We start from the raw sequence: 25491 nt of genomic DNA, 5'->3' as shown, positions 1-25491 counted from the left end.
GACTGGATGCTGTGTTTTTTTTTTCTTAAAGTCATTTACCTCAGGCAACCCACTTTAACCCTTCCTCGCTCTGATCAACGAATAGGAGCTCACTTATGTTTCACAGTGTAATTTGTTTGTTAAAGTAGCTCCGAGGAACGTTTAAATATTTCTGAAAAAGCCACATTTTTCCTCCGATGATCATAAATTACTAACAGCAAATGAGACCATCAGTGCAACGAATGCTATTTTTATATTTTTTTAATGCCCTTGTCCAGGTAGGCTACTCTCACCCAGGAACGTCATACAAACACTAAAGAACTTTCCATTTTATACCTACTTTACATCCTGTGTGTTTCACCTACATGGGCGCGCCCCCCTATACTGGACATTGATTGGTTTGTAGTTGGCCGTGCGTCTGCCGTCTTTGTTTCTATTCGGTGTATAGCCTTCATCAGTTTGAATGAATGAATGAAGAAACATTTATAAACACATTCATTTCCTGCAGCGCAGTTGGCCAGCAAACGCACACCTCACGCTTCGAGTATAGGGCAAGTATTTAAAAAATAATTTCCCGTCTCCCGTCAGCAACCCCCCCACGCCCCCTCCTACAGTTCCCCCGTCAGCGCTCATTTTGCCTCTCTGTGACTGGCAATAGCCGGTCAGGACTTCCTGTAATTGGTCCGAAAGTCCAAACCATTCAAAAACTGCCCTCACACTGGACACTGAGCAAACCATGGCTCAGTATAGTACAGTGTGCAATCAACTTTATAAGGCTCCTTCATCCACATGTCTTTATGTTTGTGTACATTATTTCCATCTGTAAGAAATTAACTGAATCCATGTGCAACAGCAGTTCTACCCAATCACTATTATGCAAATACCTCTTAATGTGAAAACTACCCCACACATGCAACGTCTCAGCTGCTGCTGCTGCAGCACTGCTTCTAAAAGCCCTGTCTTTCTACAAAGAGTTTTCATAGATAATTCCCATTAATATGAAGTTGTTTCATGTCATTTTATGATGCATATGATTAATATTGAGTTTCAACAGTAATCTGTGTGCCACACTCCCTTTTTTTCTCCACATTTTCGCTTGTGGGAATTTTTATTTTGAAAGAGACAGAATCGTGAACCTACAGTGAATGTTGCTGGTATGACTCTCAACAGAGTATTTCTCTATCAGTTAAAGCAGAGAGACCCAGAGGTGAAGTGAAGCGTCCCTGCAGACGGCTGTTAAATCTATGTCATAGCAACTGATCTTTATTTGAATCATTGCATTATGTTCACAAGCAGAATTAATGATCTGATAAAACAGACTTTGAACTAACATTTGTAATGTTTGCTTTCTGATTCTCTTCTATGTTTTTGTTGTTAATGATTTAATCAATTTTCTATTATTTTGTCCTTTCTTTCCTAAAACCTGCTGATCCCAGGTCTGTGGGGGATCCGTAAAGCCACCCTCCTCAATGATTTGTTATTATTTTCTCTTTCTTTAAAAAAAAAAATACTATTTGGGTATTGTTTTTGTTTATTTACCAGCACTAGCAGCCTGTTCCAACAGAACACAGCTCAGGGTACTCTGCTTTTGAACCTTGGTCAATGCATCAGAAAATCTGCTGACATTGAAATGACAGATGGCAGCATGTCTATGGCAAGCCCTTTGAACATTTACTGTATTGGCAAGGACTACATGATACCATATGCATCACAATGCATGGCTCACGGTAAAATATATTATGGTATTCCACATAGTTCAATGAAAATGTTATAAAACAGAGCTGAAAAATATCTAGGATGTCTTAATACATCACATTATATTGATAGTTAAGTGCAAACTTTAATTCAAATTCGAAACCCAGCAATTCAGGTAAATAACTGTACTGCTACATCTACATGAGCAGAGGTTGTTGTTCCCAACCTGTTTAAAAATATCATGATATTTTGTGGTATCTGTATTTTAGCACAGCCCTAGTATCATACATTAAAATATTAATATAATCCAGCCTTCTGTCATGATATAGCCATTGGTAAGCGTATAACACAACTAATTGTATAATTCATACAAGTTCTGCCTCACAAAGAGACACATTACTGTCTTCTTATCAGGCTAAATTGTACATCTCTTCAGAATTGATAGGTTTAATCATGGTAAACAGAACACCATGATGACTTTGGGGTTTTGAAGCCATGTCTCCATCACGATGAGAGTTCACACATAAAGATACAAAGTACCCTGATGTTGGCAGTCCCGGGGCCCCTCATAAAGTCGTAGCTCTATGGGTATCTTGTGCTGGGCCCCTAATTTACATACTGTGCTCTGACTGGACAGTTTGTTTTTCTCTGTTGCAGCTGCCGTACTACGCACAGAAAGTTGTTCATTTCCCTTTTTCCCCTGGTGGGCTTAGTCGTAACTCTTAGTTCAACAATAGAGCAGGAGCTGGAGAGACTGATCTCGCTCTGCAGTCCTGTATCTGCGCTGAAAGGAATCCTCATTTGACTAGTGCAGCAGAGTAGTAAACAACTCTGTTCAGCTTTCTCTGTGGGAATCAAAAGGAGAACTACTTGCTCTTGCCTGGTTGATGTTTACTTGGTAGCAGATGACATTTACATAAAGTTTATATTTTCTTAACTTTAACCCTTGTTTGGTGTTTTTTAAATAAAAACCCGGGCTGCAACACTAGGTCACGTTCACAATGAACAAGAGACCATCAATGTTCTAAAGTTTGTTTGTGAACGGCTCGTGTTTGTAAAATGTAATGGGCAGACACATAGTGCCCTCTCTACAGTACATACACCAACTTGTGTTTACCTTGATTATATTATACTTTCAAATCTCACTATTTGCTATGCTTTACGGACCAATCTGTATCCATTTAACACACACACACACACACACACACCCATGCTTGCACTCACAACTAAAATTCCCTACCCTCTGTCCGTTTACAATCTTAGCAGTTTAATTGTTGTCTCACTCTATACATTTATGGACTTATGCATAATAACTCATGAACCTATGGACAGTGGATGGTGTGTCACTGAATGTTAAATCCCCTGTTATGTTAAAGCATCTTTAAAAACAAAACCACATTTGTAGCTTTAATGGTTTCTTTCATTCTGAATATACACATTTTTGGACAGATTGGCTTTCTGATCAAAACATATTTTTTTTCTGTCTTCGGTTTGTCTAGACTACAGTGTCCCTGATTCTAGGAGCTATTCCCACGCCCATGGTTACAGTTCCAGATCCATGATACATACTCCCAGCCACGTCATGTCTGTAAGTATCAACTGCTAGTAATGCATTACACTATAGTACTTTACATTTCTGTTATTGCAATTAATTGTTCAAAGATTATTCTGGTTTACTATAACTTTTTTCTTTTCAAAAAAGTCAGTCTAATGCATTGAACCATTCCAATTATTTTGTTGAATGAAAAAAGGGGCTAAACATCACAGCATTTCCCTAGTTAAGTTATCGTAAAGTATTGAGACCAACACCAATATACACTAATACTTGGTATTTAGGTTTTTAATTAAGGTTTAAACATAGGCCTACTGAAATCCGCCTGTAAAAACTAGTTTGTTTATTGAATGTTGAACGTCTAAACGTTCTACGTCATCAGGTCTCTAAAAACGCCCACATCCCGACATGGCAGAAATTCAGTCCAAACTACAGAAATAAGACTAAGGTTGTAATCAGTTCTAATTGTAATTTAACTACAGTATCAAGTTTTCTTTAAAATAGTAAGGCAGTGATCATGAATCTTCATTCCTTGACCAGAGACCTGTGTGTCCACTTGAAAGCAATGAGTCAGTATTGTTTATGAATAATGTTTCCTGTCTGGTCCAATTGTCTCCGAGAAGGAACATTTTGACTTTAAGTATCCTGCTTACCGGTTCTGAAGGAGAAATGTAAACAGGACGTTTGTCTCTTTTCTTCAAACTGCCCAGTCTAACAATGCAAAGGCAACAGAAAGCTTCCTGCAGCTTACAGTAGCAAGGCTTTGATTAAGGAAAGAAGGAAAAACTCTTGAATGTGGAACATCTTACCTGTCCAGGACCATTAAACTCCCTTGGTCACTGTTTCTTAACTGTTGAGAAAACATGGCAGTAATTTTTTTTTCTCTTTTTATGTTGTTGAAAAATGTGTCTTATACTGTAATTTCTTAAATCTAGGAAAAGGGGCACATATCATTGCCTGCTGGCTGCCATTGATGTAGGTTTAATTTCAACAAATTAATTGTGAACTGGTTTTCTTTTCTTTTTTTACCTGTTTTGTGGAGAATGGGGTTGTCTTTCATATTTGTTTTAAGTGGGCAAATGTACCTCTAATACACATTGAGGGTGACACATCGTCTGCACCCCCCCAAAATCTAGCCATATGCCCATTGCTAACTTGTGATTTGTCCCTGCAGGTGCCAACAGTACCCCTCCCCTCCTCTGGGTTCTCCTCTCGCTCTACTGTGGAAAGCAGTTCAAATACGAGGAATAAAGCGGCTAGGACCGTCCAGTGCAGCGTGAACACCTCCCAGTCGCAAGCCAGAAGCCGGCGCTCAAAGTCACTGTGCCAGGCGGACCAGGAGGCCTTTCTTTCCACCGTGTTGGTTCCTACAGAGAAGACCTCTTTCCAGATCAGTGTTCCCCCAGCCGGCAGCCTACGGCGCAGCCTGAGTGGAACGCTGGCCCGGGACCAAGGCTACTGGCAGGAGCAAGAGCTGCCCTGTCAGTACACCTACAAAGGCCCCTCCCACCGCACCATCAGCCGCATCACCAACAGACAGCAGCACTACCAGCAGCAGAGCAATGGCTCCTTTGGCCAGGAGGGCTGGGTGGGCACAGGCAGAGGGGTGGTCCCCATGGCGGGGGACGGCTGGGGGACACAGTGGCAGCAGCATATGTCGAGGGCCAACCACGTCACAGGGACAGGGCAGGTATACCAAGCCCCTATCCACCGGGCCGCGTCGCTCCGCAGTTTGAGGAGTGTCGGGAAAGGAGTGGATGTCTTTGATGGAGCGTCATTACACAGCAACAACCTACTGGAAGAGTGAGCCACAGTATTCACTTCACGTCTTTACTATGTGCTGCTAAAATGTCAGGGCCACCATTGTTTTGGATCCATTCTGTTTTGTAACTTTGTCAGAAGTTACTTGTAGAGTTTATGTTGACACATAGGACTGCTATCAGACAGAAGTCTCCTGCAGGATGAGAGGTGATGGGTGATGTCATTGTGTGAGACTCAGTGTCAGAAAAATATTTAACTTTCCATCAATTATCAACAGATTGAGCAATGATGGAAAAATAAAGTCAAAGTCACTGTTTTTATTCGAACCTGTGTGTGTGTGTGCGTGTGTGTGTGTGCGTGTGTTTGTGTGCGTGTGTGTCTGTGTCTGTGTTTATCTAGGGTGCAGGGTCTGGACATGCCCACAGCTGTCCGATACCTGTGTGAGCCAGATACTGCCTTGCAAGTTCTGGGAGCCGCATATGTGCAACACCAGTGTTACCATAGCAGCGCTGCCAAAAACCAGGTAACAGCAGCTTGCACTTGGTTGTATTTTTCACCAGCACTTCTTCTACATGCGTGTGTATTCATTTACAGTAGGGGAGAGTGGCCTAAGTTGTGCTGGTGGGGAAGTTGTGCCACCCCTTGTTTCTAGAAAACCGTGGAAGAAATTGTAAAGGTGACCATTAAATCACATTTAAGCTAAACAAAAAACGTTTTTTTTGCCTTTCAAAGTAAAATTACCATGATCAAGGTTTTTTGATTATTGTGTCCGAACAATTATAGACAAGTTTGAAAACATTTGACACATGTTTTAGTGCTTTATTATGCTACACTTTGAGTCTATACAGTTAGCACGATGTCAGCCCTAAACTGCTGCATCATGCCTATTATCCAAAATTCTGGGGTTGGGGTGATTTGTGCCAAAGGGCCTAGGTGAGTTGTAAGTAAGTAAGTAAAATGTATTTATAAAAGCACATTTATGACAGTTTGCACTGTCCAAAGTGCTGCACATAGTGCATTCAGTAGGTAAACAATGAAGGTAAAATAACAATAACAAAAATAAAAGACATAAAGCCCATACATCCACAAATATAAACAAAGATAGTAGTGCAGAGGTAAGATAGTTAATGGGGAGGAAAAACCAGGGTGTACAGATGGGTTTTGAGCCTTGATTTAAAGGCAGAAATGGAGGGGGAATCACATTTGTCAGGTGGCAGTCACAAGCACGGAGCAACTAGTGCAATGTAAATTTCTGAGAGTTGTGCCAGTGGCATGGCTGTATACGCTGGTCACCAAAAAGAAAGTGATTGTCTACAGTAGCTCAGAAGAGACTGACATCTCCATTCCACTTAACGACACCACTGATGAGAGTTCAGATGGCCAGAAAGATGATAATGGTGACTTTGTCATTGTGAGCTTTGCAGGCAAAACCACCTATATCTGCTAGGCCTTGTTTAAGAAAATTGACCTTCAATCTTTGTAAAATATTTACTTAATTTACTTTAAATAAACCTTAAATAAGTAATTGTCTTATGGATTTGTCTTGCATTACAGTTTATGAGATATATATCAATGGCGCAATTTACCCCATGGTATTCTCTCTTGTGGCACAACTTACACCACAACGGGGGCAAGTTGTGCCACAAGACAACTTTTTTTCCGAAAGCTATATTTCTTAAACAGTTTATTCCAGATCCAAAGTTTTTATTGCCAGGGATGCACAACATCCTGAAATATATGTACATATTTGAGTTGGAGACATAACTGTCAAGGCCTCACTTTAAAATCACTTTGAGTAAAAAGTGGCACAACTTAGGCCACTCTCCCCTATATTGTGTATGTGGTTCCTGAACCTGTATCTCTATCTCTCTCAGGTCCGCACTCTGCATGGCATTCCAGCGCTGGTTCAGCTTTTTAACAGTGACAATCAGGAAGTGCAGCGCTATGCCACTGGTGCCACGAGGAACCTCATCTATGAGAACGCTGAGAACAAGGCGGCACTGGTAGATGCTGGTGGAGTGATGCAGCTGGTCAGCATCCTGGACAACCCCGACGAGGACCTTCGGAAAACCATCACGGGTAGGAAGACTCTTGCTTTCACACTGGTTTGAAACCTGCTCATAAGCTCATGTTCATGCATTTAATTTAATTTAATTTAATTTAATTTATTCATATAATCAGGTTGATGTTAAGGATTAATATTCCTCTGGTACAACGTTTTTTTTTATATAGTTTTTAGTCCTTTTCTTTTCCTACCCTAAGGCTTAATAAATTATATTGGTTTTTGTCTATGTTTGACCATGTAAAGTGACTTTGAGCACTGAGAAAAGCGCTATACAAATATTGTGTATTATTATTCATATTCATCTATATAATATTACTGGTTTGAATGACTTAGCATTGCAGGCAACATAATAAAACATAGCTGTGGCTGCAGGTGTCCTGTGGAATCTGTCCTCCAAAGACAACCTGAAAGAGAAGTTGTCCAAAGAAGCTTTATCAGACTTGGCAGAGAAAGTTCTGATTCCACTGTGCAACAGCATCCCGCTGAGCCCATCTGAGAGGGAGATCTTCAACAACACCACTGGCTGCCTCAGGTGACTCCACAGAAGACCCTGATCAAACCGTTACCCTGTGCCTTAAGCCTCTATTCCACTGAGCGGTGCTGTTCGGTTTGTTGTGGCTCAGACACATTTATTTGCGTTTCCACTGTCAAAGGTTGGAAAGGGTACCTAAATAAGCGAACCGTGACACACCTAGTTTTGTCGCCCTTTCGTTGGAGCACCAAGCTGTTGCTGTCCCAATGTCAGAGGCAGCTTGTTCCACCATTGTGGAGCTAGGACAGCAAACAGTCATGATTTTGTGGAGCAGTAGCTGGGCCCCCTCATAGTGATAGAGTAGCAAGCTCATTGGTATTAGGATAGGCCTGAGCCAATAAGAGGACAATATGAAGGTACCATTGTCTTGAATTAAATTGGAGCTGCTAGTGCAGGGCACTGAGGAGACGTGAACTGTGGGAGTACCTGGGTATGTAGAACAGCCTGGCTGCTGCACTCTGGATGAGTTTCAAATGTCAGTTGTTAAATGCAGGCAAGACTATTCAGGAGAGAGTTTGGGTAGTCTAGGTGAAAGTATGGATCAGAACCTGTGCCACCTCATGTGTGAAGAACTGCAAATCCTCCTGATGTTGTGAAACATGAATCTGCAGGACTGGGTTGTCACATAATTGACAGTTCAGTAATCCCAGCAGCAAAGGACAGCTGATTACCCAGTGTGACACCCTGGTCCCCTGCAGTTCAAGTTAGGGACACCTCACCAACTCTCCATGGTAATGGAGAAGTCATGGACTTTAGAAATGCCTTCCCTAGAAGGAAGAACAGCTCGGTCTTGCATCGGAATGTTAGTGAAAAAGTAAAGTTTTAAAGTGATGAGTGAGCTTTAATCAAAGTTTAATTTTAGTAAAACAGCCTTTCCTGGGTTTAAAATCTGTGTGTGTGCGTGTTTGTGTGTGTGTGTGTGCAGGAATTTGAGCTCGGTGAACGAGAGGACAAGACAAAAGATGAGAGCTACGCCAGGCCTGGTTGACTCTCTGGTGGCATACATCCAACAAGAAGAGGGGGCAGATGACAAGGTGGCTTGACATTTTTGTGTACACTATAAATAACGATTGCCTCATTTCAAAATCACGGTTGGTCATTATGACCACAGCACAATGCACTGTCAGGCCCTTTAACATGTCAGTAGCTGTGAGAAATAACCACCAGAGCAAGGCAAGGTCACAGAGCAGAATAGAACACTCAAGAGCATGATGTCACCTTTAACAACATATTAAGGACAAGGTTTGTCTTTATGTATTCTTCCTTTCAACAAATCCCAAGACCAAAGCCAATACATCACATTATTTCATCTTAATTTGCGTCATTAAGATTAAATAATGTAATGTATTGGCTTTGGTCTTGGTTGAAAAAAAAGAAATTGAAAAAATTAAAAGTTGTTTCCCTTGCTTCATATGTTAAACATTGAAGGTGCAGTCAGTGACTCTGAGTGAACACTTTGTAGTATAGCTCTTCACGATCCGCTACCTACTACAGCGACTATGTGCCTTAATCAAAGCTAAAGATGGTCCAACTAAATATTTGAAGTTACTTTTTTTCTTTTCCGCTGGGCAGTGTATAAACAAAAGGGGGCCTAATGTAGCTTACAACATGCCAGTTTACAGAGCCTAGGCTGTTTATTAAGACTGGATTTTTTGTCAGCACACAGAGAATGGAAAGGTAGTGAATAGTGAGGGGATATTTTTACTGATTTTGACAAAGTGATTTTGACAACAATAATTCCCCAGAATCGCTGTCTTCACCTTTAATGAATAACATACATTGTTTCAGTATAGTTAGGTAGTTTGTGTCACTGCTTTCAATACAAATTGTGACATTCCCCCGTCCTCTTGTCACATTCCCCCATGTCTCTCCCCTCTCTGTCTCTCCTCATGTTCAGGGTTTGGAGAATTCATTGTGTGTGATGAGGAACCTGTCCTATCAGCTGTACACGGAGCTTCCTGCCTCAGTCAGAATCCGTCTGGACGGCCCAACCAGAGCCTCTGCAACCAGGGAGGCCGAACCCCTCGGCTGCTTTACTATGCATAGCAAGAAAAATGCTGAGGTAAGATTTATACATTCATAAAGATTCCTTCCTATCACCAAGTATTAGAACCCCTTTAACACTGGCCAAAAAACCTGCTTAAACCTTCCAACATCCTGCTTTTGTCTGCAGTGTGAACGTGTGTACTCGGCATTCACTCCCGGGTCAAATGACTCTGCAGTTGACAAGAGTATTTATCGGCTTCACATCTGATCGACATTGATGGGTTTAACATGTTAATTTGCATGATGACGTAGGCACCAATGTCTGCATTGTTATGTAGGCTAGACCGTTACTGTGCTGATGCAAGTCACACAACACATTATTTGTGTTTGGTAAGAATATCTATTTATTTGTATTTCTTTATTAATAGTTGCTGCACCTTCAGATCAGACAGACAACCTCAGGTTAGTCCATTTTCGCTTCAGGTCGCGTTGCTGTGAGACGCAGCGGTGTGAGCCCCGGTGCAACAGCTTCAGAGAATAAAATGAGAGTTGTGCGAATAATTTTTTTTATTTTTAGCTGGTTTACCCGAGTATAAAAATCCTGTGTCTACACAGTCATTTTGGTAGCTTGGTCCTACCAGACCATCGTACTTCATTTCATTTGTACAGAAGGTCTGGAATCGCTCAATTGACAAACGTTCACTCACTTGAAGGCGGGTGTCTGTTGAAGTTTAAAACTATTGGATCTGCCGAGTGCCAATCTGGATCTGCCAACCTATCGCATAACGTTTGGTCGTGACGTATGTCATGCACCGGCTTTTGAGCCACTCCCTCTGTTCGCTGATTGGACCAGCAAAAATCTGGCCGTAGAAAATCTAAGAATATACAGCAGACCCAGACTGACTACTGAAGGGAAATGAAAATTGAGCGGAAGTAGGTAGGCGGGCGGTGCCAGACTATCATTTTGGTGTGCAAGGGGTAAAAGTCATAAGCAGCAGTACTGTATGCGATTGCGGCAATATCCCGGGATATTCACACATCCTTAAGAGCTGCACAAATCAATATTTTATATTCATAATGGGTCAATGTTGTGCTGTAAGCTCTAATTGACAAATCCCACAATGAATTATTACCAGACCCTTTATTTACAAAATACTTAAGCCTCTTTCAAATTATTGTCTGCAATTTTACCATAACTTATTTGATTCAGTCTTTTGGTTTTCATCAACATTTTGTTCATTAGCAGCAGGCTGCTGCTGCTATTTCGTCCTGCTTCAAGGACAAAATAGACCCCACCCTACAGTACCTACCCAGCACCAAATAACAGACAGACAGAATTAGCAACTAGCTGGTGAATAGTGCAAAGCATTTAGCGCTGAAGAGCTAGATAGTTCAGGAGGTGAAGAAGACGTAAACAGAGCTAAAAGGAGAGTGACTATGAGACTTATATTTCCAAAAGTGTATGGTGCTCTGTGTCTGCAAGTTGTGTCAACAGACAACTGTTTGCTAACATGGTTAAGGTTAAGTCCACTTTATCATCCCTGTGAGGGGCAATTAGTTTTCCAGCCAGCAGAGAATAAAAGACAGCAGTTCATACACAGGATAGTATTATAACATACAGATAAACATATTTAAAATGAGGGACAAATCCCATGTTCCTAATATTGTAAGAAACTGCCAAAAGGTAATATTGAGTCTATAGATAAAATTGAACGAGGTTGAATTAACCAAAATGTATTGTAATGACCAAAAGGCAAACAATGTCTCACTGACACTAATGAGGAGGATGGTATCTGGATTGCAGTACACAGGCCTGGTCTGGTTTGGGAGCAGTGGTCTAGATGTGTTAAATGTCACGTAGGTTGGGATGGGTCAGTGTGGACCTCAAGCTGTTCTGGTTTATGTTCATAGCAGAGGACATCTGGAACCAGCCCGGCATCTTCTTCACAAATGCTCACATTTCTGGGAACCTGCCCTGCTCAATGAGCCTCCACTCTAGTCAGGGTGAAGGGAGAGGAGGGTACAAGATACCCTGCATTCCAAATCACATACTCTTTCTTTTTACTACACTACATACTAAAGTACAGAAGAGTTTTAGATCCACAGGAGAGAAAAAAAAATCAGATAAGGAAGATTTTGTCTCATTATGACGAGAATTGTCAAGAATAAAGAGGAATACTCCAAAATGCTATTGGAGTTAGAGGGGCATGTATGTATTTTTAGCATACTACAATTGACGTGCATGTATTGGGACACCCTAAATCTTTTTCTGGCATACTAAATAGTAGGGAAGTATGGGTATTGGAACGCAGGGATCATCTTGTTGGGAAACTGTCCGTGACCTCACACCACATGCGAAATGCTAGGCAGTGAGAGGTTTTCTCTGGAAAAGTTGGAGCTTGGTTCCAAAGGCCGTGATGTATGCACATAGTTGGTCCACCACTAGTTTTGTGTTGCGCTAGTTTGTCTGAGGTTTAGTGATTCAAATGCTTTGTTATCTCAACCAGCCAAATATTCCAGCCAGAGAGGATCTGACAGTTCTGGCATCATTTGTCCCTTTTCAGACAAAAACAATATCCCTATCTGACTTTATTGTGGTGGATAATGTATATGGAACAACAGGCTTTGGAGCAAATTAATTTAAAGGTGCACTATGTAACTTTGGGAGTGTCAGAGAAGTGGAAATATTCAGAGGTTTATTCTTATAACTGAATAAACAAACTTTCCTCAGGAAAATTGGATTCCTGGAAAAGCTGTTTGAAATTAGAAAGCATACTCAAAAGTTGCTGGTTCACGGTGGTGGTTGTTGTTGTTGTTGTTAACAGCAGCAGGGCCCACAGTTTGGTTTGCAAACATATTTTAGTCTTACGTTTGGTTCCAAGGTGCCTCAAAATAATTTGGTTTTGATTTATGATGTTAGAATTACACACTACTAAGAATTAAATATAGATTAAATATATTTTGTAAACTTACTGGAGGCTCTGTAAATGTAAACAAATCCCCCTCCCCCAAAACTGCAAAGTGCACATATAATTTTGTACATACCAAATTTTTTATTTTAGGATAAAGCACATACATTTGAAACACCGTTCAATAGTCTTAACCACGTTTATCTAAGTGTTTTCAAAAAGTATTTCATTTATGGAGCATAAAAAGTCAACCTTGACCTGAAGCAGGCCAGGTATCACAGCCAGACTGAAGAGGCCCAGCAGATAGAAACCAGAGAAGGGTCCACAGGTCCACAGGGAGGATCAGCTAACAACCAGCAGATCACATTACTAACTTTGATAACAAGCAGTGAAGGCTAAGAGAGTAAACATTAGGCCCCTTGTTTGCGTGTATGCTCGCACATTCACCTATAGAGTTTGGAGGGAAAGGATCTGTTTAACTATATGTATTGATTTATCATGTAACACCCGTGCTTAGAGCAGCCCATTAGCTAGGTATGTCTCAGATCCAGGACCCATAATTACTTGAGCATCAATTGCAATGAAGATATATTCTGGCTATGCTTCCCATTATCTTGAGAGCCTCTATAATACACACAGATGGACATTCCCCATAACAGTATGCTGATACTAGAGAAACCCTCTATCAGAAAAGTGATACAAGAAAATTATAATAATCTAAGCATAGTGTAGCTACAACAGAACAGTGTGAATGTTACCATACACTAATGAATGGCTTTATTTCTATTTCACCTTCTCCACTGCAGCGTAACCAGACTCAGTCGATACTGTCGGAGGCTTCCCGACAGCCCAAGGGGTCTGAGTGGCTGTGGCACCCTAAGGTGGTGGGGCTGTACAAGACTGTTCTGCAGAACAGCTGCAGCAGCACCACCAGCAGGGAGGCTGCCATCGGAGCCCTGCAGAACATCACCGCAGGAGAGGCCAGGGTATGTTCTAACACAGTAGGGCCTGAAGTCAAAAGTCAAAATTATTTCTATAGCACATTTAAAAACAACATCAGGTGACCAAAGTGCTGTACAAGATACAATACAAAATAACATATAAGATACATGAAAAAAAAAGTTAGGAGTGTCAAGGTCTCAACTTGTGTTAAACGCCAATGTAACAAAAGTGAGTCTTAAGCAGCGTATTAAACTGTTCAACTTAACCATGGATCCAGGAAGTCCAGGAAGTGTCTTTGCTTTGGAATAAAACAATCAATAGTACCCAATCAACAGCACAAATCTCAGTGTGATGTGTGATGTGTGCCCCTCTCTGCCAGTGGTCTACAGTGCTGAGTGGAGTGGTGTTGGAGCAGGAGAGGATGCTGCCCATCCTTCTGGATCTGTTAGACACTAACAATGACGTGGAGCTGAGGCCTCTGACCGGCCTGCTGAGAAACCTGGCCAGACACTCCTCCAACAAGGACCACCTGGGTAAGATGCAAACTACGGCCTCCTTTCCACTGAGTGGTGCGGCTCGGCATGAATTTATCTGCGTTTCCACTGTCACAAGTTGGGTAGGTTCCCAAAAATAAGCGAGCCGCACTTGTTTTTGGGACCCTTCCATTTTGGGCACCAAGCCGTCCCAAAGGGGAGGAGTTCCACACTGCAGTCCTTTGATTGGTCGACAGAATAATTTCTGCAGTGAAGAGTCATGTATAGCGAAACATTTTGGCGAGTTTCTTAGACTTAGATTCTTAGAAAACTGTTCACAGGCGTGAGTAGTGCTCCTCACGATGAGTTAAATGTACTTGATGCCGAGTGAGTCCATTATTGGACTGAAACTGAAACATAAAAGGGACAGCCCTGTTCAACCACTGCCCTGGCTCTGTCTCGTTACAGCTAAGAACACAGTGAACATTCTGGTGTCCAAGCTGCCCAGTGATGGCCTTGAGAAAAGCCCATGCAGCGAGGTGTTGGTGAACATCTGTGGAGCGCTCAATAACCTGGTCATCTGCAGTTACCTGGCAGCCCGTGACATCTTGTACTTCAACGGCCTGCCCAAACTGATGGGCATCAAGACATCCCATGACAACAGGTAATGTCTGGGTGATGTCATCTGTGATATTTGAGTAGCATTGCATCTAGATGTAGTCACGGTGGTGAGATTTAATTGCCGGCGTCACTAAGTGTGCGCTGCATTTGATTTTAGTACGGGAAAGTCACCCCAGACATCCATATCCAGTATAACTCTGCAAAACTGCAAATACAAGAGCTTTCATCTGTGGGTCATCTCCTCAATCGACATTTTTTTGACTCTCTATTTGACAGAAAGGAAATAACAGAACATTAACTAGGCTGGAAATCTAACAAGTAACACTTTTAGTTAAATAAAAAAAACAGTTAATCATCAATAATCTTACAGCAATGAAGACGGTTTTATTGCAACACAACTTTATCTTGGTAATTGGTCAATATTTGTTTAGGTCTTTCAGTTACACCAAAGCTGTGACCTCTTGTTTCCTGTTTGTCTTGACATATTCTGAAGGCAGCTCTGCTCTCCCCTCGGGACCGTTAGTCACACTCAAATATGAAAAAAAAAACTTTTGCTAATTTGCGGGTCTTTAAGTGTGTTTATCATGGAGGCTTATGCTGTGGTATTTCCTCCTTGTTTCTAACCCGTCTTGACACTGTGTCCTGGTTTAGCCCCGGGAGTCTGAAAGCTGCCAGAGCGGCCTCCACTGTCCTCTGCAACATGTTCCAGTACAGCAAGCTGCACAAAGACTACAAACTGGTGAGAACCAATCGTCGCTAACTGCAAGACACGTGAAATAAAAGCATTTATATTAGTGGTGGGCCGATAACGGCGTTAACGTGCTGCGTTAACGCCAGACTCTTATCGGCGATAAAAAAAATATCGCCGTTAATCTCTTGTTCCTCTTATTTTAGCGCGGATGTATACCTGGCCGAATTGCACTGTAGTGCACGAGTCAGAACGAGTCCGACTTCGCACCTGTGTAGCCTACCACATCAAACGTAACGTGCTGACATGGATGCAGCTAGGAAGCCGCCGGGTTTGCTTCAGGGAAAATGTATTTTTAAGAAGCTTCCCAATGGAAACCTCGACAAGACCAAGGTTGTTTGCACCTTGTGCAATGCGGAATTGGTTTACTGTAGGAGTTCTAACAGTCTGTGCTCTCGGAAGCGGCCGGGGCATGCGTGTGTGCAATGGGAGAGCTTTGTGTGGAGAGAAAAAAAAGAGGCAAGGGAAATCGCCAAAGCCAATGCATAGCCTCGACTCATTAAAGGTTGAAAATCACTGAATTACACAACATGTAGGCTAGCCTATGGCTTAAGGCTATGGAAATCATTATGGAAACAATATTTTTTTTATCAGTGATAGCTCAGCTGATCTCGTTGCTATAGAGACCACGTCCGTCCGCTTTGTTTGACAACTGACAGAGCTGCCAAGTCTCACCCTTTTGGCCGTGAGACACACTCATATCAACCAGCTCACACTCTCACACGCTAGCCTACAACTCAAATTTCTCACGTGGAGAAGTTAATCCCCAAAATAACGATTGTTTTGCGGACTTTTATTTTGACAGTCTTATATTGAAAAGCTAACGGACATGAGTTCCGTGACATCCTCTTTCTGCACGCAAGTTAACTTGATGCATTAGGTGTGCACCAGCCCCTGGTCTGATGCGCCACCTGGCTTGAGAAACACGTTCTCAAAGACTTACTTTGAGTCATTATTTAGGAGCACACACATATTATGATTGAATTCAAATGAGCCATTTTAATCTAGATTAATCTAGATTAATTCCAAAATTAATATAGATTAATCTAGATTAAAGAAATTAATCTATGCCCACCTCTAATTTATATATACGCGAATATTGCGTAAATAGCTTCAGATACTTCACAGTTTTTCTCATGAAAGGCACAAGGATAAGCAGCAACAACAAGCACTTGAAATCTTGGTTCAGGTCTAAATATAACTTTCATTTATTTACTATTTTATAATTATTCATATTGTTGATTTAGTTTGGTTTTCTAAGCTCATAATTTTTTTTGTATTAATTGTTTAGTCTTTAAAAAGTCAGATGTGCGTTGTTAGTAGTGCTCTTCTTAATTTAAAGCGATAGTGTGTAACTTATGTGGCCCCCATGAGGAATTCTGAGTAATTACAACAACACTGTCGGCTCATCTACATGAGGTAAGCCTTCGGTGATCCCGCATGGATTTTATTTCTTCTGCTGTACAGCAGGTACAGAACTCCTGCCCTCAGTGTCAGGGGTTACCCACCAGTTTTTAAGTAATGCCATACTGAGAAATACAGAGAGTTTTGTGGAACTGATAGACTTAATCAACTCGGTGTCAACTCATTTTGCGATGGCTTAAATGTAACCGACATTCATTTACATGAAATAGTTATACACTATAGCTTTGACCACATACATCAAAGAAGTGTTCTTTATAAATGTCCATCAATTGATTTTTGTTGGCCACTGGGGGCTAGGGGGTCAAGCCAAAAACATACCACACTGACATACAGTAAAGGGTCTGTGGTATTCTTTGTTGCTGTATGTGTGTGAATGAAGACATGAGTCAAAATGAGTCAAAAGTTAAAATGGGAGGCAGGCGAGAATGTGTGGGTGTTGGCTGACAATGTGCTTCCAAACGTTTGTCTCATCCAGATGGTTTTATCATTAACATCTGTTTTCTATCTCACTTGAACTACGCTCCTGTCTTCCCATTGTTCCCACTCTCCCCCTCCTCCACTCTCTTCTGAAAGCCTGCATCGTGTTAGCCTCTGCCATGCCTTATCTGGGAATGCTTGGCTCTGCAGAAATTCAAATATTTTCACTGGGCTGATAGTAATTAGTTTGTAAAGCTACTAAAGTTCCTTCTCTGTTTTGGGTTGGGCTCTCAATCTACCATGTCACACATTGGGAAATCAGCGGAAAGGGAGTTTTTTTATCGTAGTAATTGTCATCAGACCATCAGCAGTACTTCCCCATCATAAGCCAAACATTTGACAATAAAGCAGCAGTCACACAAACTGCATTAACTGATATGTGGCCACTCTATGGCAGCACAACAATCAGTAAACAACACTAACATCTAAAAAAAATCTGCATAGGTTATGTTAGCAAACATTGTATTCATTACACATGTGTTCATCAGATGAATGTAAGTCCAATATTCTCACTCTACAGTGTGTAATATGTAGTTCATATAATTGAATCTCGGTTACATTCAAGCCATGGCCAAATGAGTTGACACAAAGTTGATTAAGCCTATCAGATTCACAAAACTCTCTATGTATTTCTCATTGTGGCAGCATTTACAAACTGGTGCCTGCGAAATGTTTCAGTTATTGATTCTACTGCTAAGGATAAACGTGGAGGTACAGCAGAAGGTATTAAATCCATACACATTCACCGAAGGCCTACCTCATATAGATGCGCAGTGTTGTTGCATTTACTCAGAATACCTCATGGGGGTGACATAAGTTTCACACTATAGCTTTAAGCTCTGTTTTGGTCTCCACCAACTACTTGGTCATATATCTGTCTCTTTAGTGGCTAAATGCTCCATTATGTATTTTGTCCGTCCGTTCATTGATACTGAGCAGTTATTGTACAGTGGGTATTTAAAGTAACAGTGAAAAAGAAGTTATAGCGTCATGTGCGTACGTAGCGTTATGTGACATGCTTTGAGTAGAATAGAACATGTGAGTGAGCTGTAATAACAACAGGGTTTTAATAAGGTTCTTACTGATCCATTCAAAGGAAAAACTTTCAGACGTCTGAGAAAATCTCTCTTGGACTAATGTTTGGCACATACAGTACTGGTCTGTAAAACCAAAACAATGCTTTGGCACTTCATAAAGCTGGGGGGAACCTTGGAGTTGCTTGATAATTCTCTGAGGGTTCATAAGCAGCAGTCATCCGTTTCACAGTACACATCGTAATTTATTCCAGCCTCAGTATACAAAAGAAGGTGTGAAAACCGAGAAATTTAAGCACTGGCAATGTTGAAGCATGTTTCGTCAGCACAATGGGAATTATTAAAATTGGGACTGAACTCAAATATCTGACCATACGTCGAAAACAACTTTGAACAAGCTAGTTTTCCCCAGTTTATGAAGTTGATAAAGATCCAGAGTGAGTGGCTGACAGGATTAGAGCAGCCTGGGCACGCACAAGAGAACAGCTCCTTTTTTAGAAGGAGGTTTTTTACCAATCTACTGTGGAATGCCAAACAGATAACATTAGATAACGCTTTTGTTCTCCTATAACGAATGCTTATGTTTATGGGATTGTTACTTTAATTACCTCATTTAAGAGATGAGAGACTCTGACATTCCTTTTTTATTTGTGTCCAATAAGTGAGACACTCAAGTCCAGATTCTTGTTTAGGATCCCTGCTCCGTCTCCTGAATACTCCACTTGTCCATCACTGCCGGTGTCCAGCTCAGGTTTTGCAAAGTTTTGCAAGAGACCACTCTCAGCAGGAATGCAGAGAATCTGGCATGGGATATTTCGGGCTTTGTCTCCTTTATGCCTTCTGGGACCAATAAAAGTGGAGTTCGGTTAAGTGGACTTGGCACTACAGTGACACTGTTATGTTCCTCCTGTGTTACCCCTCCCCCCATCCCCCCAAACAGCAAACAAAACCTGTGTGTTTATTTGACTGCTGGTGGCCATGGTGAGGTTTTCACCTCATCCCAATCTCGTGCAGTTCACACAAAACACTGTGCCGTCTTCACATGACACAGTAAAAACAAACTTCTTCAAAGCAAAATATCTGAGAAACTCCTCTATGCCCTCTTTTAAGTCAAGAGGCTCTAACAAACCCATTGGATGCTACCTACCAAGCACCACACTGCAGACAGACAAGACAGCCACAAGCTGTTTCAAATATTGGAGAATTTAGCTATAGTGCGTAACTTTTTCGTATAGATGAATGTTGGTTACATTCAAACCATCGCCAACTGAGTTGACACAAAGTTGATTTATCCTATCAGCTCCAAAAACACACTATATTTCTTAGTATGGAAGCATTTACAAAACTGGTTTGCAAAGTTTTCCCTGGATTACTCAAGAGGGTGACCAAAGTCACTAACTACAGCTTTAAGAGTCAGATATTTCCCCTCAGGAGTTGGTGGACCACAACCACAATAAGAATGAATCTTGGGCTTCTCGGGTGTTCAAAAACACTAATGCTAACGCTAATGTTGCTCCTTATCTGCTTGGTATGGGGCAACATGTAGCTTTATAAGGTTATAACATTGATGATGGGAATGTCAGTGTGACGTATCTTGAATGCATACAGAGAATGCAGAAAATGATGGATGGGGTTTAGGGAACATATTTACGGTTTTACATTGTTTGCAAGTATTTGTATTTTGTCTTTTGTATCATTTTCAGAAAGGATATGCTAGACGAGACTTCACAGATGCCACCATCTAAACTGCAGCATGTTAAATGATTGAGTCGGAGCTGTTGACCTCAGGATCAACGTTTCTATGGAGGACAGGAGAGAGACAACAGAGGGACATAATGAGCAGGTTCTATCACTGCAAAGGACCTACACAAAGGGAAGAATGGACTGGAGCCAATGGAACGATGGACTATAAAGTTTGCCTTTTTGTAGATGGCTTTGTGTTTAACTTGGCTTAGCTTGCAAATGATAGGACATGATGACGGGAACTTACCAAACAGTGGACTTCAGCCCCCAAACAACTACCATATGCTCTGTGTGTGTGTGTTAGGTTCTGACTGATATGGGTTATTTGATACTGATATCACTTATTTTTGACCGATGTTTTGTAATAACTGAAATATGATGCCTACATAGTTAGATTAACAGCTACAGTCAGAGCTGTAGACCGTCAGCCCACTCCCCCCACCTGCTTTTAATGTGACATAATGGCTGCTGTCTTTGATCACCTCCGATTGGTCACTTGCAAAAATCGAAGTCGAATGCAAGAGAAGCAAAATAAATGCATCCACACTAAATCATGTTATTCAGGAAAGCAGGAGGCACGCACGTATGGAAATATTGAAAGACCTGTAAACTTTTCTCTGTTGCTTGGAAGTCAGTTACTCAAAACGAGCAGAGCTTCAAGATCAGCAGTCCAGTCAATAAAAGTAATGTCAGAGCTCTGAGTAAATGCTAGGTTAAAAATGTAATTTATCTATTAAATCTTGGTTTATGACCAAATTCGCTCATAACCACTGACATGGCCATTAGACTCAGATGTACACATCTTAGTAGACTAACATGCTAAACTAAAAATGATGAACGTGGTAAACCTAAATACTGTATCAGCATGTTAGCATTGTGTTTGTCTCTGATTAGTTTTGCATGCTGATGTTAGCACTTGTCTCAAAGCATCACTGTAATGCAGCCAAACAGAGTAGCTGGCTTAGCTGTTTGTAGTCTTCTTTACATCCAAATAGCACATAGAGAGTTTTATCAATTCATGTAATGCGGTTAAAAAAGGGTTTCGTCCTGAAAATATTGAAGAAATATCAGAAGCAGTTAGTACTAGCTGTACATTGGATTTAAGTTTAGATGTATGCAATATAGTTCATTTGAGGAAATGCTTTTTTGCAGTTTGATGAAATGACAATTATTGAGTAGAGGACCACGATGAAAAACTCAGAAAAGATAAAATAAGCCAAACATCAAATTATTGGCCAAGCAACTGTTTGTTCAGCTTTGAGAAGAGCTGTGCAGAAATTCCACCAGCATTGAAAAAAATCAATTAAAAACATGGATGTGGCAGGAGCCTCACAATATTGTCTAAACTGTGCACAGCAGAAGAGATGGAGATACGTGAAGATATACAGCACGTAGAACAAAGGGAGTGGAAGCAAACAAGGAATTCTCTGGAAAGGAAGAAGAGTGGGAGAGAGAGCGTAGTAACCCACAGACCTGGAATTTATCTGATTGCATATACTGAGGAAGGAAGGGAGGGGCTCAGCCCGACCAGGGAACCACAGGCCCTAGATCTGCACTGGACACAACTGGAGAGAGGGGGCTTCAACATGAACCCTCCTGTTATAATCAATGTTTACATACACTGGTTATCTTTGGGGTCAATTTGACCCCCAGCAACTCTCTGGAAAAGTCATTAAATATGAAGCAAAAAAACATTGATCATAACATTGAACAGGGGAAATAGGAGGGTTAAGACCACTTAATCCTGAAACACAGAATGGGTCATTTATGGTGAAAATATCCCCATTATATTATACTGCTCATATTGTTATTTTCATGAGCTTTTGCATCCATTCTCTTCCCCTCCGATTTCCAGGGCATGGTATATGTTAAGCTGCAAAGAGGAGATGTGTACATACAATTGATTAGAGAGAATAAGCATCAATGTTTACGGATTCTGCGATTGTTTTAAATGTGTTTTGCTTTTTTTTTTTTTCTCATTTGCTGTATCAATTGTCTCCATTTCTGTAGTCCATAATGTTGTTTCTCACTGACCAGACTGTATATCACCACCCACATAAGTGTTACCGCTTGTTCCGTCCCCATCAAATGGCATCAAAATAAAAAAAGTGTGCATGGAGCTATGAACATTATAGCAATCACAATAAATATTAGCATTGTTAATAATTGCCTGATTGAGCTCATTTACAGCTACTTTTTTCATGGGAACCAAATTTATACTTTTAATCCAATACATTTCAAGAGAAATATGATGCCTTTTACTTCCCTTTTCTGCCTTTCAGATAACTGTAGATAGCTAGACTTTTAACTGCAGCTCGGCATTTAACACCATATTTCTGAACCTTCTATTTGGTCATCTACATTAGGTCCAAGTTTGATGTGAACATAAGTCTACATTTTAATTTAAACTACAGTAAGCGTCAGGTAGCCTACGGATTGTGGAGCTAAGTCATTGTGGCAGCAAACCAATCTCCCCTGAGGGAGCTGCAAACTTTTATCCACTCTAATCTCAAGAGAGCCTGAGGATCTGTCTCTTCCCTCAGAAACCAGAATCTCAGACCCAACATTCCTGACCTCAGTCACACATACCAGCAACAATCGGCCAAACCTGCTCATGTCCACTATGGTTTTGACTCAGGCACGTGCACAGATAAAACTGAAGGGGGGCTTAAGCCCTTGCCCAGTCCAAAAGTGCACTTAATTTAAAGGAAAAATAAGTTAAATTGAATATTTTTAATTCTATCAAATATAAAGAAGGAAATGTATAGTATTATCACAAAAATATTCCTTATCAATTTAAGAAGTCCTCCTCATGCCCCGCCCTCTCAAATGAGCTTTGCACCTTGTTCTGACTTGCCATGTAAACGCATGCATCCCTCTATTGCCATCACCCAGTTCGGTTATATTAAATGATATCACTCATGTTGGCACCGTTTTGATTATAAAACCATCCAAAACAACACTTTTTATTTTATCACTAAAAAACAATAAAGTAGGTCAGTAGGACTTGTTGTAAATTCTTCATTATTAACCTCTGTAGTCTGTACTTGATAGCAATCAAGCTAGTTTAATTTACATTATAACATTTATATATACACACACACATACATACAGGGCAACTTACAAATATGCAATTAGTTTCTGAAGCACATAGGTCAAATCTGTGGTGAAATGTGTTTCAGTAGCTAAACAGGACCTTTGTTATAAACAAAGTGTGATTATGGATGGGAGCAGTGGGACATCTAGGTGGTAATAGTGTGTGTGTTGATGTTGTATTGCCCTTTTCTTTTTTGCTTGAGCCCCTGCCCAACAAAATGGCTGTACACAGCCTTGCTCTAACTGATCCCTAATGATAAATAGGGGATAATTCTAGAATGTATATGGCACTGTAATATTACCTTAGTGGGGGCATCAATCCTGAATGTGTCAGAGTATTAGTTATTTAGGTATTTCATTTTAAGTATATATTTGGCTTCACACATTTTTTATGTGACTCATAGTCAGAACCACTTCTTGTAAAGTTATAATTTCAAAATGTTACCTCCCACTGGTAACTTTTTAGAAGTTGATTTACTACATGGATAGATGGATGTTGCTCAGATTGATCTTGCCTGCCCTCTTGTGGCACTACACTGACCCTATAGTCCAGGAAGTTTTTCATATGGTTGTCTGTGTTTCCTGAGGGGTATACTACAAAGCAAACTCAACAGAGCCCGGCTCTCTTTTTTTGATCTGGTTCAACATAACACAAAGCCGTAATCAGAGATAATGGGTATCACGACGGCGGTTATCAACTTGCTATGTTGAACCAGCTTGCCTCAATCAAGGATCTGTGCGTGTTCACATAAAAGGGGTGTTGAACGCGTCATTTGACACTTTTGAAAAATGGAAAGGTCCAGAGCTGCATATTTCACCCAAGATGAGCAAGTTCTCATAATGAATTCGTACGAGGATAAGCGATTATAACGGCAAAATCCAACACAGGTCCGGCCAACAAGGCTAGGGAGGAGAGTTGGCAAAAATTGCAGATCGTGTTAATTCGTAAATAGCCTATAGGCAAATTAAACACTGTTCACCACTTAATGCAATTAAATCACCTAACAGTTATTTATATCGAGACTGCACATTAAAGTTCTCAAATCTGAAACGTACACTTAGAAGTGATGATTGATTGATTGATTAAATTTATTTCAGACATATCAAAATTTACAAAACAAAATGAAAAGCATAAACAAATAACATATTGAATTGATATGCCTGAAAAAGAGTAGGAAGAAGTATAATTTATTTAATCCCACCCCTTTTCCACAGCTCAATAATTCATATTTATATTAGCTTCATGTGTTCCTTATCATTTCTTTTACAAATCTATATAATTTGTTATAGGGGAAGGTGGGGTGATTTGTGCAACTTTTTACTCAAAGTGATTTTAAAGTGAGGCCTTGACAGTTATGTCTCCAACTCAAATATGTACATATATTTCAGGATGTTGTGCATCCCTGGCAATAAAAACTTTGGATCTGGAATAAACTGTTTAAGAAATATAGCTTTCGGAAAAAAAGTTGTCTTGTCGCTGTGCGTCATTGTGTCACAATGACAAAGTCACCATCATCATCTTTCTGGCCATCTGAACTCTCATCAGTGGTGTCGTTAAGTGGAATTGAGATGTCACTCTCTTCTGAGCTACTGTAGACAATCACTTTCTTTTGGTGACCAGCGTATACAGCCATGCCACTGGCACAACTCTCAGAAATGTACTTTGCACTAGTTGCTCCGTGCTTGTGGAACCAACTGCCACCTGACAAATGTGATTCTCCCTACATTTCTGCCTTTAAATCAAGGCTCAAAACCCATATGTACACCCTGGTGTTTCCTCCCCATTAACCTCTGCACTACTTACTTACCTCTGCACTACTATCTGTGTTTATGTGGATGTATGGGCTTTACGTCTTTTATTTTGGTTATTGTTATTTTACCTTCATTGTTTACCTACTGAATGCACTATGTACAGCACTTTGGACAGTGCAAACTGTCATAAATGTGCTTTTATAAATACATTTTACTTACTTACTTACTTATAACTCACCCAGGCCCTTGCGCACAAATCACCCCATCCCCAGAATTTTGGATAATAGGCATGATGCAGCAATTTAGGGTTGACATTGTGCTAACTATATAGACTCAAAGTGTAGCATACCAAAGCACTAAAACATGTGTCAAATGTTTTCAAACGTGTCTATAATTGTTCAGACACAATAATCAAAAAACCTTGATCATGGAAATTTTACTTTGAAAGGCAAAACACAGTTTTTTGAGCTTAAATGTGCTTATATCTTATTCCTTGTGTCTCCCTTCTTTACAGGATGAGTCAAATGGATGGCTCTTCTTAAATATGTGGTCACATTTCCAATTTCTTCCACGGTTTTCTAGAAACAAGGGGTTTTGCAACTTCCAAAATGCACAAATCACCCCACCTTCCCCTACTATATTTGATATTTTATATATGATACAATCCATACAAATATACAACTCCATATATCTATATCCAT

General features: G+C 40.6%; 1 protein-coding gene across 1 annotated transcript in view; it reads left to right on the top strand.

The window, feature by feature from the left end:
• The window catches only part of LOC307257726 (plakophilin-3-like), a 30250-nt gene extending 8220 nt beyond the window's left edge, over positions 1-22030 (top strand). The window contains exons 2-13 of the mRNA XM_080037025.1: positions 3174-3262; positions 4401-5029; positions 5387-5510; positions 6862-7066; positions 7425-7584; positions 8510-8618; positions 9482-9646; positions 13286-13465; positions 13801-13954; positions 14363-14558; positions 15167-15254; positions 19903-22030. Coding sequence (XP_079893151.1) covers positions 3174-3262; positions 4401-5029; positions 5387-5510; positions 6862-7066; positions 7425-7584; positions 8510-8618; positions 9482-9646; positions 13286-13465; positions 13801-13954; positions 14363-14558; positions 15167-15254; positions 19903-19944 — 2141 coding nt within the window. The 3' untranslated portion in view covers positions 19945-22030. The remainder of the gene's footprint in view (positions 1-3173; positions 3263-4400; positions 5030-5386; positions 5511-6861; positions 7067-7424; positions 7585-8509; positions 8619-9481; positions 9647-13285; positions 13466-13800; positions 13955-14362; positions 14559-15166; positions 15255-19902) is intronic.
• The last annotated feature ends 3461 nt before the right edge of the window (positions 22031-25491 follow it).

This window comes from Ammodytes marinus (assembly GCF_949987685.1).
Source record: "Ammodytes marinus genome assembly, chromosome: 1".
Lineage (NCBI taxonomy): Eukaryota > Metazoa > Chordata > Actinopteri > Uranoscopiformes > Ammodytidae > Ammodytes > Ammodytes marinus.
The sequence above is the reverse complement of the archived record's forward strand: the minus strand, read 5'-3'. Positions and strand labels throughout refer to the sequence as shown.